Raw genomic sequence first — 16,672 nt, 5'->3', positions numbered from 1 at the left:
AATAGAGCATCACACACCACTGCTGGAGGACCACATGCATAAATGCCACCCAGTGCACCTCAGACACCGCATTCCAGATGAATTCCAGTGGTCCACTTTAACACATTCCACTTGTTAATGTAGTTGAGCACCATAATGGCCGGTATTTTAGCCCTACATACTAGAGCCACCATCTTCTAAAACCTGATATTTTAGCCCTACATACTAGAGCCACCATCTTCTAAAACCTGATATTTTAGCCCTACATACTAGAGTCACCATCTTCTAAAACCTGATATTTTAGCCCTACATACTAGAGCCACCATCTTCTAAAACCTGGTATTTTAGCCCTACATACTAGAGCCACCATCTTCTAAAACCTGGTATTTTAGCCCTACATACTAGAGCCACCATCTTCTAAAACCTGGTATTTTAGCCCTACATACTAGAGCCACCATCTTCTAAAACCTGGTATTTTAGCCCTACATACTAGAGCCACCATCTTCTAAAACCTGGTATTTTAGCCCTACATACTAGAGCCACCATCTTCTAAAACCTGGTATTTTAGCCCTACATACTAGAGCCACCATCTTCTAAAACCTGGTATTTTAGCCCTACATACTAGAGCCACCATCTTCTCAAACCTGGTATTTTAACCCTACATACTAGAGCCACCATCTTCTAAAACCTGGTATTTTAGCCCTACATACTACAGCCACCATCTTCTAAAACCTGGTATTTCACATTCGGCCATGATTGGGAGTCACATAGGGCGGCGCACAATTGGCCCAGCGTCGTCCGTGGTTAGCGTCATTGTAAATAAGAATTTGTTCTTGCCTAGTTAAATAAAGATGACATTTTAGAAAACAATTCTATAACAGAGTTGGTTAGAGGCGTTAGCCCTCTGTGTTACTGCCTCCGCTACCTTCCTCCTCCCCTGGTTGCATACACACACAGCCTTGAACCCTGCCCACAAGACATTGTTACTGGAGAGCAGTATTGAGGAGTAAGTGGGATAGTAGGGAAGAGAAGAATGAGTGGTTAGGAGAGAAAGGGAGACTTGATAGCGGGCTAGAGAAGGAGCGGAGACAGGAGAAGAGGTTGAGAGGCTGACTAAGTGGAAAAGAGATGAAGGAAAGAGGGGTGAAAAAACAAGGGAAAGGGATATTAGGTTGACAGAGAAAAGCAAGAGAATTAGAGCGAAGGGATGATGAAGCTGATCAATAAGATGGAACAGTAGAATGAAAGGAGAGAGCTAGAGCCTCTGTTAGAGGAAGATGCATTGGAGAGGAGCGCACCGAGAGGAGCAAGTCTGTGGTTGATTAGTAGGGGGGAAGATGGGGAAGCTTATCTAACCAAGATGAAAGGGGGGAACGCAATGGAGTTATATAATTATGTACACTGAACAAAAATATAAACGCAACATGTGAAGTGTTGGTCCTATGTTTCATGAGCTGAAATAAAAGGGTCTTGACCGGACTGCGGTTCGGCGTCATTAGACTTCAGTGCTCACCTTCGATGGCCACTGGCACGCTGGAGAAGTGTGCTCTTTATGAATGAATCCCAGTTTCATCTGTACCGGGCTGGTAGCAGACAGCATGTATGGTGTCGTGTGGGTGAGTGGTTTGCTGATGTCTACGTTGTGAACAGAATGCCCCATGGTGGCGGTGGGGTTATGGTATAGACAGGCAAGAGCTATGGACAACGAGCACGAACACAATTGCATTTGATTTATGTCAATTTGAAAACACAGAGATACCGTGACGAGATCCTGAGCCCCATTGTTGTGCCATTAATCCGCTGCCATCATGTTTCTGCATGATAATGCACGGCCCCATGTCACAAGGATCTGTTCAAAATTCCTGGAAGCTGAAAATGTCAGCTCGTCCATGGCTTGAATACTCATCAGACCTATCACCCACTGAGCATGTTTGGGATGCTCTGGATCAACGTGTACGACAGCTTTTTCCAGTTCCGGCCAATATCCAGCTACTTCGCACAGCCATTGAGGAGTGGGAAAACATTCCACAGGCCACAATCAACAGCCTGATCAACTCTATGTGAAGGAGATGTGTCGCGCTGCATGAGGCAAATGGTCCCACAAGATACTGACAGGTTTCTGATCCATCTTTTTTTTTAAAGATCGCTGTGACCAGCAGATGCATATCTGTATTCAGTCATGTCAAATTCATAGATTAGGGCCTAATTCATTCATTAAAATAGTTAATTTAAGAAAATCAGACAAACTCAGTAAAAATCTTTTGAAATTGTTTCATGTTGCATTGTATTTTTGTTCAGTGTAGCAGCAGTAGGAGGAGGAGATAAGTGATAGAGGGAGAGGAGTAGAGTGTCTGGGTAGAGCAGATGGCTCCAGCCTGTGGCGTCCAGCCAGAGGAACAGGTGCGGATCACGTGACCGCGGGTTACCAGGGCGATGTGATTGCTCTTGGCTGCAAATGAAAGGAGAGGGGGGCCCTAGAGTAGAGCCAGCAAGGGAGTGAGCTAAGGAGAGACTGCTCGCCCCCAGGGCTTTGTGTAATCTGTGGCAGGGAGGAGCGGAGCGGGCTCTCTCTCGCTCTCTCTGTGTGTGGAAAGAGACACACAGCTTCCCTCCCTCTTCCCTTCTCTAGCTGTTCATGTTTCAACCGTCCATCATCCAGCCTCAAGGAAATGAATTGACCTCAAACTGTTACTTTAAAACATGGCGTCTCCACGATGGTTACGAGAAATCACACGACTTCCATCTCATTGTTTATCTGAACATCAACTTTGAAACCACAGGTTTAACTTGCTAAATGCTCTTGTGTGTACAGATGATTGTTGATTGTTCCAACAGTCATCAAAATGGTTTCCGCTGATGTCTACGGTGGGTCCTCACGCCATGGAAAGTCTATATAGTGGAAGCAGATTATGAGTTTTTCAGGAGTTTAAAGATTGTGGTGTAAAGTTAACTATACTTTAGGCCAGTGTATCCTAACTCCAGTACTTCAGTGCAACATGTATGCTGTTGAGTGTACCCGAGGCCTGGAGTTGGGAAACACTATTTCAAGCATTGTTGACTTCATACTATCAGAGACAGAAGCAAAAGCTGACTGTAATACCTGTTTTAAGATGACATGAGATGGTGTTCACTCTCATCAGTCATTCTCTACATATTCTCCACCTCTTTCATATCAACCTCTCATTCATCCTTCTCTTCCTAATCCCTCCGTCCTCTTCTCTGTCGCTCTTTCATCCTTCTCCTAATCCCTCTCTTCCCCTCCTGCCTCTAGAAGCACTAAGAAGGTGGAGTCAGCGGAGGGCAGTGGCAGCAGTGTGAAGGAGACTAAGAGGAAGAGGGAGCCCTCGGTCAGCTCCGATGTGGAGAAGTCACCCCCAGGCCCCTCCGATGAGGACGACGACGACGACAGTGTCCAGGTACGCGCACACACACCACACACTGTAATGTTAGTGACACACACACAGTAACATCAGTTTTGAGCTAACCTAACATAGCAGGTGTAAAATAAATGCCTGAAACTAGATCCCCGACATACTGGCCTGAAACGAGATCCCTTACATACTGGCCTGAAACGAGATCCCTTACATACTGGCCTGAAACGAGATCCCCGACATACTGGCCTGAAACGAGATCCCCGACATACTGGCCTGAAACGAGATCCCCGACATACTGGCCTGAAACGAGGTCCCCGACATACTGGCCTGAAACGAGGTCCCCGACATACTGGCCTGAAACGAGGTCCCCGACATACTGGCCTGAAACGAGGTCCCCGACATACTGGCCTGAAACGAGGTCCCCGACATACTGGCCTGAAACGAGGTCCCCGACATACTGGCCTGAAACTAGACCCCTTACATACTGGCCTGAAACTAGACCCCTTACATACTGGCCTGAAACTAGACCCCTTACATACTGGCCTGAAACTAGACCCCTTACATACTGGTCTTAAACTCCTAACACTTTTTTTTCTCGTTATCTCCTGCACTGTTCAACCAATCCAGTAAATGTGGAGGAGGAGTTAAGCCTGAGTCTCCTTTTTAACATCCAAACGTGGAAGTCATGTGACAGGCTCTCTTTCCATTTCCTCTGAAAACCAGAACATCCAGTTGTTGGGGGACTCTGCAGAGGCTAGTTGTAAACACACACAGTAACATCGGTGGTACAGTAACATCGGTAACGTCACGGTGGTACAATGATCCAATGTTGACATGAGCCTGGGGGTGGCGTAGTGACAATACAAGCAAGCAGCACTTTTATACAAACACCCGCTATTACTCTTAATCATGGTAGCTAGTGGTGTTTGTTGTAGAACAAGTTTGGGATGAAACTGTTCAGCACTACAGAACGCTCAAATAGAAACGTATTGGTCAGAACAGAGATTACACATTCAGAACCTCTTAACCCAGGTCTATCTGCGACGTTCTAGACCCTCTATGAAGATGGCTGTGTTCATTTATTGACATACTTCTGGTCTTAATTGTTTGAATAAATTATGCAACCATACAAAAAGTAGTGTACTATATAGGGACTAGGGTGCAGATTGAAACGCTATCTGGCATTCTTGTTCAATTTTGGACTGGTCCTGGTGTTTTGGACTGGACCTGGTGTTTTGTGCTGGTCCTGGTGTTTTGGACTGGTCCTGGGGGTTTGGACTGGTTGTGGATTGGTCCTGGGGTTTTGGACTGGTTGTGGATTGGTCCTTGGGTTTTGGACTGGTTTTGGATTGGTCCTTGGGTTTTGGACTGGTCCTGGGGTTTTGGACTGGTCCTGGGGTTTTGGACTGGTCCCGGGGTTTTGGACTGGTCCCGGGGTTTTGGACTGGTTTTGGACTGGTCCCGGGGTTTTGGACTGGTCCCGGGGTTTTGGACTGGTTTTGGACTGGTCCTGGGGTTTTGGACTGGTTTTGGACTGGTCCCGGGGTTTTGGACTGGTTTTGGACTGGTCCCGGGGTTTTGGACTGGTTCTGGGGGTTTGGACTGGTTTTGGACTGGTTCTGGGGGTTTGGACTGGTTTTGGACTGGTTCTGGGGGTTTGGACTGGTTTTGGACTGGTTCTGGGGTTTGGACTGGTCCTGGGGGTTTGGACTGGACCTGGGGTTATTCAGGAGTGAATTTAATCAAAATATCATCACACACACACTCCTCCACTCTGATGCAGGCATATGGGAGCTGTTAGCAGCAAATTACTAAACCAACCCAAATATCCAGGTGACCCAGCCGGCTGATACTGGGGCACTGCCCAATGTTCACCAGTGTTCAACAGTAGGCACTGCCCAATGTTCACCAGTCTTCAACAGTAGGCACTGCCCAATGTTCACCAGTCTTCAACAGTAGGCACTGCCCAATGTTCACCAGTCTTCAACAGTAGGCACTGCCCAATGTTCACCAGTCTTCAACAGTGGGCACTGCCCAATGTTCACCAGTCTTCAACAGTGGGCACTGCCCAATGTTCACCAGTCTTCAACAGTGGGCACTGCCCAATGTTCACCAGTGTTCAACAGTAGGCACTGCCCAATGTTCACCAGTCTTCAACAGTAGGCACTGCCCAATGTTCACCAGTCTTCAACAGTAGGCACTGCCCAATGTTCACCAGTCTTCAACAGTGGGCACTGCCCAATGTTCACCAGTCTTCAACAGTGGGCACTGCCCAATGTTCACCAGTCTTCAACAGTGGGCACTGCCCAATGTTCACCAGTCTTCAACAGTGGGCACTGCCCAATGTTCACCAGTCTTCAACAGTGGGCACTGCCCAATGTTCACCAGTCTTCAACAGTGGGCACTGCCCAATGTTCACCAGTCTTCAACAGTGGGCACTGCCCAATGTTCAACAGTGGGCACTGCCCAATGTTCACCAGTCTTCAACAGTGGGCACTGCCCAATGTTCACCAGTCTTCAACAGTGGGCACTGCCCAATGTTCACCAGTCTTCAACAGTGGGCACTGCCCAATGTTCACCAGTCTTCAACAGTGGGCACTGCCCAATGTTCACCAGTCTTCAACAGTGGGCACTGCCCAATGTTCACCAGTCTTCAACAGTGGGCACTGCCCAATGTTCACCAGTCTTCAACAGTGGGCACTGCCTGACCGATGTAATACCATGTGTGCAGCGGTTACGGTTTATCCCTTCAGGACAGACTGCCAGCTAGAGACTGGTCGTGTGGCCGACTCCTAGGTTAGACTGTGCTGTAGATTGTGGAGGTTGTGGGAGTGAGCTTTCCTGATTTAAAATGAATCTGTAGACATTTCTCCTGTGATTTTTCTATGATCAATAAAATACCTGGGTCATGTTCGTTAAACACCAAACAGACAAACTGAGGCACCGTCTAAACTCGTCCAAAAATCAACTCATTTTTGTTTGTATGCAGGGCCAAAAATGAACACCCGTCACCTGCCAAATATGGGTGGATTTTGACATTGGCTGGTAAGCTGTCCATTGAACCAGCCACGTTGGCAGATGCTCAGGGCTCCAGTGTGAGCATTTCACTTGCATTTGTGAATAAAAAGTATTATGTTTCTGCCGTCTTGTTTCATAGCTGGTAAATGAATCACACAAGGTCAAAGAACCATGAATCCTATAGCCTATCCCACCTCGCTCTGCAACACTGCTTGACTGGGGGCTGTGCGCACGTGAAGCGCTGAGTGAAAGATTTGTTTTTAGAAGCGCTGTGGACAGGCGTAACAGTTGGTCTAGTTTACTTGAAACGAAAGTCTACTGAAGTGAGACTTTGTCCTTGTGTTTCTTGTTCTATTTCCATTGTTTTGTTCACAAGCTAGGTTGTTTTTCTATGTTTGACTTTCAGCTGCTAGAGAAGAGAATACAACACGGCTATTAGTCAGACTCTCAATCTCACAGGCACATGACTCTGGGGGTGCATTACCACGGAAACCTCCCACCCTTAAAGGGGCAGGTGAACATTTGTCTAATCTCTGATATTTTGGTTAAAAGGCCCAGGTCACAAAGATCTTAAATTAATCAATATACCGCTTTACTTCTTACAAGTAATACATGTATTGTTTTAGAAACATTACAACACATGCTCATCAGTTTTGTGCTGTAATTTTTTGTGACAATATTTGGCCTGGTAAAAAATCTGAGTGGCTGGTAGATTATTATTATTTTAAATCAAAAAGTAAATTTTAGGCCCTGTTTGTGTGCGTATTGAACAGGACCCAGGTGTGTTATGACTGCAGGCTTAATTCAGGGCCATTAGCCCAATATGGTACACCTGTTTAGCCTCGCTCTCTCTCTCTTCACCCTTCACTCTCTCTCTCTCTCTCCTCACCCTTCACTCTCTCTCTCTCTCTCCTCACCCTTCACTCTCTCTCTCTCTCCTCACCCCTCGCGCTCTGTCTCTCTCCTCACCCCTCGCGCTCTGTCTCTCTCCTCACCCCTCGCGCTCTGTCTCTCTCCTCACCCCTCGCGCTCTGTCTCTCTCCTCACCCCTCGCGCTCTGTCTCTCTCCTCACCCCTCGCGCTCTGTCTCTCTCCTCACCCCTCGCGCTCTGTCTCTCTCCTCACCCCTCGCGCTCTGTCTCTCTCCTCACCCCTCGCGCTCTGTCTCTCTCCTCACCCCTCGCGCTCTGTCTCTCTCCTCACCCCTCGCGCTCTGTCTCTCTCCTCACCCCTCGCGCTCTGTCTCTCTCCTCACCCCTCGCGCTCTGTCTCTCTCCTCACCCCTCGCGCTCTGTCTCTCTCCTCACCCCTCGCGCTCTGTCTCTCTCCTCACCCCTCGCGCTCTGTCTCTCTCCTCACCCCTCGCGCTCTGTCTCTCTCCTCACCCCTCGCGCTCTCTCTCTCTCTCTCCTCACCCCTCGCGCTCTCTCTCTCTCTCTCCTCACCCCTCGCGCTCTCTCTCTCTCTCTCCTCACCCCTCGCGCTCTCTCTCTCTCTCCTCACCCCTCGCGCTCTCTCTCTCTCTCTCCTCACCCCTCGCGCTCTCTCTCTCTCTCTCCTCACCCCTCGCGCTCTCTCTCTCTCTCTCCTCACCCCTCGCGCTCTCTCTCTCTCTCTCCTCACCCCTCGCGCTCTCTCTCTCTCTCTCCTCACCCCTCGCGCTCTCTCTCTCTCTCTCCTCACCCCTCGCGCTCTCGCGCTCTCTCTCCTCACCCCTCGCGCTCTCTCTCCTCACCCCTCGCGCTCTCTCTCTCTCTCTCCTCACCCCTCGCGCTCTCTCTCTCTCTCTCCTCACCCCTCGCGCTCTCTCTCTCTCTCCTCACCCCTCGCGCTCTCTCTCTCTCTCTCCTCACCCCTCGCGCGCTCTGTCTCTCTCCTCGCCCCTCGCGCTCTCTCTCTCTCTCCTCGCCCCTCGCGCTCTCTCCTCGCCCCTCGCGCTCTCTCTCTCCTCGCCCCTCGCGCTCTCTCTCCTCGCCCCTCGCGCTCTCTCTCTCTCTCCTCGCGCTCTCTATAGAAGCGTCGTTCCAGTCGTCAGGTGAAGAGGAAGCGCTATACAGAGGAACTGGAGTTCAGGATTTCAGACGATGGTGGAGATGTTTCCCCCTCTCCCAAGTCGCCCTTCAACAACTCTGAACAGCAGGTCAGCACCCACAATGTGTGCAGGTGTGCATGCGTTCCAGAGATTAAATGTGTGAATAGGTTTGTGCTCATTGCTCTTCATTACATTTGACTGTGCTAATGTTGTTCAATCTGTGTGACTGTAGGAGGTGGAGACAGAGGGGCCTGTCGTGGAGAAGATCCTGTCTATACGCATGGGGAAGAAAGAGGTGAGGCACACACCCCCCAGACAGCTGAGTCTGTGGAGAGAGAGAGAGGGTACCAGTGCCCTGGTGTCATCTTATGATGTGCTGCTTGACCAGCTCCAAGCAGATTACACACCCACACACCCTGCCTCTTAGACAGCCGCTTCGTAGAGCAGTCTAGCAGTGGTCTGGAGAGGAGACACGTGTGTGGACTTGGAGTCGGGTGACTATTGAGCTGGGGTTGTGAGAGTTACGAGACTTGTTACCAAATTCTACATGTATACTTATTTTCACTCTTTCTGTGCTTGTGGTTGGTCCCTCAAACAATGTTTTTATATTTTGTTTCATTACAGAGAAAGTTGGTAGACGCATTGTTCGGGGTCAACGCGTAGACGCGTTGTTCGGGGTCAACGCGTAGACGCATTGTTCGGGGTCAACGCGTAGACGCGTTGTTAACAAGGTATTACATCAGAATCCCATTCTACATTATCTCTCAACAATTTGTATTTATTTTTTAATGGTCCACTGTCCCATGAATCCATATTTGCATCTTTAAAAAAAAATATATATTCCAACATCGATGTATGGCACAGTGGAGCATTTCTTTAAAAAATGTAGTGCGGAGACTTCATTAAGTTGGTGTGAATGTAGCGCGGAGACTTCATTTAGTTGGTGTGAATGTAGCGCGGAGACTTCATTTAGTTGGTGTGAATGTAGCGCGGAGACTTCATTTAGTTGGTGTGAATGTAGCGCGGAGACTTCATTTAGTTGGTGTGAATGTAGCGCGGAGACTTCATTTAGTTGGTGTGAATGTAGCGCGGAGACTTCATTTAGTTGGTGTGAATGTAGCGCGGAGACTTCATTTAGTTGGTGTGAATGTAGCGCGGAGACTTCATTTAGTTGGTGTGAATGTAGCGCGGAGACTTCATTTAGTTGGTGTGAATGTAGCGCGGAGACTTAATTTAGTTGGTGTGAATGTAGCGCGGAGACTTTATTTAGTTGGTGTGAATGTAGCGCGGAGACTTCATTTAGTTGGTGTGAATGTAGCGCGGAGTCTTCATTTAGTTGGTGTGAATGTAGCGCGGAGACTTCATTTAGTTGGTGTGAATGTAGCGCGGAGACTTCATTTAGTTGGTGTGAATGTAACGCGGAGACTTCATTTAGTTGGTGTGAATGTAGCGCGGAGACTTCATTTAGTTGGTGTGAATGTAGCGCGGAGACTTCATTTAGTTGGTGTGAATGTAGCGCGGAGACTTCATTTAGTTGGTGTGAATGTAGCGCGGAGACTTCATTTAGTTGGTGTGAATGTAGCGCGGAGACTTCATTTAGTTGGTGTGAATGTAGCGCGGAGACTTCATTTAGTTGGTGTGAATGTAGCGCGGAGACTTCATTTAGTTGGTGTGAATGTAGCGCACAGACTTCATTTAGTTGGTGTGAATGTAGCGCGGAGACTTCATTTAGTTGGTGTGAATGTAGCGCGGAGACTTCATTTAGTTGGTGTGAATGTAGCGCGGAGACTTCATTTAGTTGGTGTGAATGTAGCGCGGAGACTTCATTTAGTTGGTGTGAATGTAGCGCGGAGACTTCATTTAGTTGGTGTGAATGTAGCGCGGAGACTTCATTTAGTTGGTGTGAATGTAGCGCACAGACTTCATTTAGTTGGTGTGAATTTAGAGCACAGACTTCATTTAGTTGGTGTGAATGTAGCGCACAGACTTCATTTAGTTGGTGTGAATTTAGAGCACAGACTTCATTTAGTTGGTGTGAATGTAGCGCGGAGACTTCATTTAGTTGGTGTGAATGTAGCGCGGAGACTTCATTTAGTTGGTGTGAATGTAGCGCACAGACTTCATTTAGTTGGTGTGAATTTAGAGCACAGACTTCATTTAGTTGGTGTGAATGTAGCGCACAGACTTCATTTAGTTGGTGTGAATGTAGCGCACAGACTTCATTTAGTTGGTGTGAATGTAGAGCACAGACTTCATTTAGTTGGTGTGAATGTAGCGCGGAGACTTCATTTAGTTGGTGTGAATGTAGCGCGGAGACTTCATTTAGTTGGTGTGAATGTAGCGCGGAGACTTCATTTAGTTGGTGTGAATGTAGCGCACAGACTTCATTTAGTTGGTGTGAATGTAGCGCACAGACTTCATTTAGTTGGTGTGAATTTAGAGCACAGACTTCATTTAGTTGGTGTGAATGTAGCGCACAGACTTCATTTAGTTGGTGTGAATTTAGAGCACAGACTTCATTTAGTTGGTGTGAATGTAGCGCGGAGACTTCATTTAGTTGGTGTGAATGTAGCGCGGAGACTTCATTTAGTTGGTGTGAATGTAGCGCGGAGACTTCATTTAGTTGGTGTGAATGTAGCGCGGAGACTTCATTTAGTTGGTGTGAATGTAGCGCGGAGACTTCATTTAGTTGGTGTGAATGTAGCGCGGAGACTTCATTTAGTTGGTGTGAATGTAGCGCGGAGACTTCATTTAGTTGGTGTGAATGTAGCGCGGAGACTTCATTTAGTTGGTGTGAATGTAGCGCGGAGACTTCATTTAGTTGGTGTGAATGTAGCGCGGAGACTTCATTTAGTTGGTGTGAATGTAGCGCGGAGACTTCATTTAGTTGGTGTGAATGTAGCGCGGAGACTTCATTTAGTTGGTGTGAATGTAGCGCGGAGACTTCATTTAGTTGGTGTGAATGTAGCGCGGAGACTTCATTTAGTTGGTGTGAATGTAGCGCACAGACTTCATTTAGTTGGTGTGAATTTAGAGCACAGACTTCATTTAGTTGGTGTGAATGTAGCGCGGAGACTTCATTTAGTTGGTGTGAATGTAGCGCACAGACTTCATTTAGTTGGTGTGAATGTAGCGCACAGACTTCATTTAGTTGGTGTGAATTTAGAGCACAGACTTCATTTAGTTGGTGTGAATTTAGAGCACAGACTTCATTTAGTTGGTGTGAATGTAGCGCGGAGACTTCATTTAGTTGGTGTGAATGTAGCGCGGAGACTTCATTTAGTTGGTGTGAATGTAGCGCGGAGACTTCATTTAGTTGGTGTGAATGTAGCGCACAGACTTCATTTAGTTGGTGTGAATTTAGAGCACAGACTTCATTTAGTTGGTGTGAATGTAGCGCGGAGACTTCATTTAGTTGGTGTGAATGTAGCGCACAGACTTCATTTAGTTGGTGTGAATGTAGCGCACAGACTTCATTTAGTTGGTGTGAATTTAGAGCACAGACTTCATTTAGTTGGTGTGAATGTAGCGCGGAGACTTCATTTAGTTGGTGTGAATGTAGCGCGGAGACTTCATTTAGTTGGTGTGAATGTAGCGCGGAGACTTCATTTAGTTGGTGTGAATGTAGCGCGGAGACTTCATTTAGTTGGTGTGAATATAGCGCGGAGACTTCATTTAGTTGGTGTGAATGTAGCGCGGAGACTTCATTTAGTTGGTGTGAATATAGCGCAGAGACTTCATTTAGTTGGTGTGAATGTAGCGCGGAGACTTCATTTAGTTGGTGTGAATATAGCGCGGAGACTTCATTTAGTTGGTGTGAATATAGCGCGGAGACTTCATTTAGTTGGTGTGAATATAGCGCGGAGACTTCATTTAGTTGGTGTGAATGTAGCGCACAGACTTCATTTAGTTGGTGTGAATGTAGCGCACAGACTTCATTTAGTTGGTGTGAATGTAGCGCACAGACTTCATTTAGTTGGTGTGAATGTAGCGCACAGACTTCATTTAGTTGGTGTGAATGTAGCGCGGAGACTTCATTTAGTTGGTGTGAATATAGCGCGGAGACTTCATTTAGTTGGTGTGAATATAGCGCGGAGACTTCATTTAGTTGGTGTGAATGTAGCGCGGAGACTTCATTTAGTTGGTGTGAATGTAGCGCACAGACTTCATTTAGTTGGTGTGAATGTAGCGCACAGACTTCATTTAGTTGGTGTGAATTTAGAGCGGAGACTTCATTTAGTTGGTGTGAATGTAGCGCGGAGACTTCATTTAGTTGGTGTGAATGTAGCGCGGAGACTTCATTTAGTTGGTGTGAATGTAGCGCGGAGACTTCATTTAGTTGGTGTGAATATAGCGCGGAGACTTCATTTAGTTGGTGTGAATGTAGCGCGGAGACTTCATTTAGTTGGTGTTATAGTCAATGGCAAGTGATGATGAAGCAAAATGTCTCCCAATTTTCTCTATTGAAACCAGGAAAACAGTTTGGTGGGGATCCGGTATAGTCAGAGTGAAAAATAAGGCAACATGTAAAAATGGGTGAAGTGACACTTTAAAAGTCCAGGTACTTCAGGGTGACGGTGTAGTTCTAGTGATGGTTGTGTAGAGAGGTAAAGTAGGAAATGAGAAAAGGAGAAGAGCATTCCAGCTTTGTGTTCCTACAAAACCAGCCGCTCTTGTATGTTACATTACATTTCAGACGGTGTGTGTGTGGTGAGAGTTGTGTGTGTGGTGAGAGTTGTGTGTGTGGTGAGAGTTGTGCGTGTGGTGAGAGTTCTGCGTGTGGTGAGAGTTCTGCGTGTGGTGAGAGTTGTGCGTGTGGTGAGAGTTGTGCGTGTGGTGAGAGTTGTGCGTGTGGTGAGAGTTGTGCGTGTGGTGAGAGTTGTGCGTGTGGTGAGAGTTGTGCGTGTGGTGAGAGGTGTGCGTGTGGTGAGAGGTGTGCGTGCGTGTGTGGTGAGAGGTGTGCGTGTGTGGTGAGAGGTGTGCGTGTGTGGTGAGAGGTGTGCGTGCGTGTGTGGTGAGAGGTGTGCGTGCGTGTGTGGTGAGAGGTGTGTGTGGTGAGAGGTGTGTGTGGTGAGAGGTGTGCGTGGTGAGAGGTGTGCGTGCGTGTGGTGAGAGGTGTGCGTGCGTGTGGTGAGAGGTGTGCGTGCGTGTGGTGAGAGGTGTGCGTGCGTGTGTGGTGAGAGGTGTGCGTGCGTGTGTGGTGAGAGATGTGCGTGCGTGTGGTGAGAGGTGTGTGTGGAGAGGTGTGTGTGGAGAGGTGTGTGTGGAGAGGTGTGTGTGGTGAGAGGTGGGTGGTGAGAGGTCTGTGGTGAGAGGTGTGGGTGGTGAGAGGTGTGTGTGTGTGTGTGTGGTGAGAGGTGTGTGGTGAGAGGTGTGGGTGGTGAGAGGTGTGTGGTGAGAGGTGTGGGTGGTGAGAGGTCTGTGGTGAGAGGTGTGGGTGGTGAGAGGTGTGTGTGTGTGGTGAGAGGTGTGTGGTGAGAGGTGTGGGTGGTGAGAGGTGTGTGTGTGTGTGTGTGGTGAGAGGTGTGTGTGTGTGTGGAGAGGTGTGTGTGTGTGGTGAGAGCTGTGTGGGGGTGGGGGGTGAGAGGTGGGTGTGTGTGTGGAGAGAGGTGTGGGTATGTGTGGTGAGAGGTGTGTGTGTGGGGGGGGGGGTGAGAGGTGTGTGTGTGTGGTGAGAGGTGTGTGTGTGTGGTGAGAGGTGTGTGTGTGGTGAGAGGTGTGTGTGTGTGTGTGTGTGGGGGGGGGGGTGAGAGGTGTGTGTGTGTGTGTGGAGAGGTGTGTGTGTGGAGAGAGGTGTGTGTGTGTGTGTGGGGGCGGGGGTGAGAGGTGGGTGTGTGTGTGGTGATAGGTGTGTGGGTGTGTGTGGTGAGAGGTGTGTGTGTGGTGAGAGGTGGGTGTGTGGTGAGAGGTATGTGTGTGTGTGGGGGGGGGGGGGGAGTAGGTGTGTGTGTGGTGAGAGGTGTGTGGTCAGAGGGGTGGGTGTGTGTGGGGGGGGGGGGTGAGAGGTGTGTGTGGGGGGGGGGGTGAGAGGTGTGTGTGTGGTGAGAGGTGTGTGTGTGTGTGGTGAGAGGTGTGTGTGTGTGTGGTGAGAGGTGTGTGTGTGTGTGTGTGTGGTGAGAGGTGTGTGTGTGTGTGGTGAGAGGTGTGTGTGTGTGTGGTGAGAGTTGTGTGTGTGTGTGTGGTGAGAGGTGTGTGTGTGTGGTGAGAGGTGTGTGTGTGTGTGTGTGTGTGGTGAGAGGTGTGTGGGGGGTGAGTAGGTGTGTGTGGTCAGAGGTGGGTGAGAGGTGTGTGTGTGTGGTGATAGCTGTGTGTGTGGTGAGTTGTGGGTGAGGCGTGTGTGTGTGGTGTGGGGGGGGGTGAGAGGTGTGGTGAGAGGTTTGTGTGTGTGGTCAGAGGTGTGTGTGTGTGGTCAGAGGTGTGTGTGTGTGGTGCGAGGTGTGTGGAGAGGTGTGTGTTTGTGGTGAGAGGTGTGTGTGGTGAGAGGTGTGTGTGGGGGGGGGGGGGGGGTGAGAGGTGTGTGTGGGGGGGGGGGGGGGGTGAGAGGTGTGTGTGTGTGTGGTGAGAGGTGTGTGTGTGTGTGGTGAGAGGTGTGTGTGTGTGTGTGGTGAGAGGTGTGTGTGTGTGTGGTGAGAGGTGTGTGTGTGTGTGGTGAGAGTTGTGTGTGTGGTGAGAGGTGTGTGTGTGTGGTGAGAGGTGTGTGTGTGTGTGTGTGTGGTGAGAGGTGTGTGGGGGGTGAGTAGGTGTGTGTGGTCAGAGGTGGGTGAGAGGTGTGTGTGTGTGGTGATAGCTGTGTGTGTGGTGAGTTGTGGGTGAGGTGTGTGTGTGGGGGTGGGGGGGGTGAGAGGTGTGGTGAGAGGTTTGTGTGTGTGGTCAGAGGTGTGTGTGTGTGGTCAGAGGTGTGTGTGTGTGTGGTGCGAGGTGTGTGGAGAGGTGTGTGTTTGTGGTGAGAGGTGTGTGTGGTGAGAGGTGTGTGTGTGTGGAGAGGTGTGTGGGGGGGGGGGTGAGAGGTGGGTGTGTGGTGATGGGTGTGTGGTGAGAGGTGTGTGGGGTCAGAGGTGTGGGGGGGGGGGTGAGTAGGTGTGTGTGGTCAGAGGTGTGTGTGTGTGTGTGTGTGTGGTGATAGGTGTGTGTGTGTGTGGGTGAGGTGTGTGTGTGTGTGTGGGGGGGATGTGAGAGGTGTGTGTGTGTGTGTGTTCAGAGGTGTGTGTGTGTGTGTGGTCAGCGGTGTGTGTGTGGTGAGAGGTGTGTGTTTGTGGTGAGAGGTGTGTGGGGGGGGTGAGAGGTGTGTGTGTGTGTGGTGGTGAGAGGTGTGTGTGTGGTGAAGTGTGTGTGTGTGGTGAGATGTGTGTGTGGTGAGAGGTATATGTGTGTGTGTGGGGGGGGGGGGGTGAGAGGTTTGTGTGAGGTGGGTGTGTGTGTGTGGTGAGAGGGGTGTGTGTGGTGGGAGGTGTGTGTGGTCATAGGTATATGTGTGTGTGTGGTCAGAGGTATATGTGTGTGTGTGTGTGTGTGTGGGGGGGGGGGGGGGGGGGCGTGAGAGGGTGTGTTTGTGTGGAGGGAGAGAGAGAGAGGTGTGTGTGTGAGGTGTATGAGTGGTGTTTCTGTGTGGTGTCTGTATTTTTGGTGAGTGAGGTTTGTTTGTGTGAGGGGTATGTTTGTGTGATTGGGGTTTGTGTGGTGTCTGTGTGGTGAGTGGGGTATGTTGTGTGTTAGTGGGGTATTTTGTGTGTTAGTGGGATATTTTGTGTGTGAGTGGAATATTTTGTGTGTGTGTGAGTGATGTTTGTGTGAGAGTGTTTGCGGTGTCTATGGGGTTTGTGTGTGTGTGAGTGAGTGGTGATTGAGGTGGGGTGTGGTGTGGTGTGAGGCGGGGTGTGTGTGGAGTGATGGGGGGGGTGTGGAGAGATGTGCGTGTAGGGAGGGAGGGTGGTTTTGGACAGAGGGGTGTGGGGAGAGATTGTGTGTAGATAGAGAGGAGGGTTGTGTGTGAGTGTTTGGGGTTTGAGTGTGTGTGTGTGGAGTGAGGGGGGTGTGTGTGGAAAGATGGGGGTGAGTGTGGAGAGAGAGGGGGGTCTGTGTGTGTGGAGAGATGGGGGTGAGTGTGGAGAGGGGGGGGGGTCTGTGTGTGGAGGGAGAAGGGGGGGCTGTGGACAGGAGGGTGTGTGGAGAGGGGGGGGGGGTGTGTGGTGAGAGGGGGGGTGTGTTTGTGTGTGATTTGTGGGGTTTGTGAGTGGGGGGTTTGTGGGTGTGAGTGGGTGGTGTGTGGAGA

The 16,672-nt window shown here is 49.5% G+C and overlaps 1 protein-coding gene across 1 annotated transcript in view; it reads left to right on the top strand.

Annotated features, from left to right (window-relative positions):
* Positions 1–16,672, top strand: part of LOC139560170 (chromodomain-helicase-DNA-binding protein 7-like) — a 152,326-nt gene that overhangs the window by 48,633 nt on the left and 87,021 nt on the right. Inside the window, exons 4-6 of the mRNA XM_071376718.1 lie at positions 3,251–3,395; positions 8,386–8,511; positions 8,636–8,698. Of these exons, the coding sequence (XP_071232819.1) occupies positions 3,251–3,395; positions 8,386–8,511; positions 8,636–8,698 (334 nt within the window). The remainder of the gene's footprint in view (positions 1–3,250; positions 3,396–8,385; positions 8,512–8,635; positions 8,699–16,672) is intronic.

Source organism: Salvelinus alpinus, chromosome 30 (genome assembly GCF_045679555.1).
Source record: "Salvelinus alpinus chromosome 30, SLU_Salpinus.1, whole genome shotgun sequence".
Lineage (NCBI taxonomy): Eukaryota > Metazoa > Chordata > Actinopteri > Salmoniformes > Salmonidae > Salvelinus > Salvelinus alpinus.
Note: the sequence above shows the minus strand (reverse complement) of the source record. Positions and strands in the feature narration are given on the sequence as shown.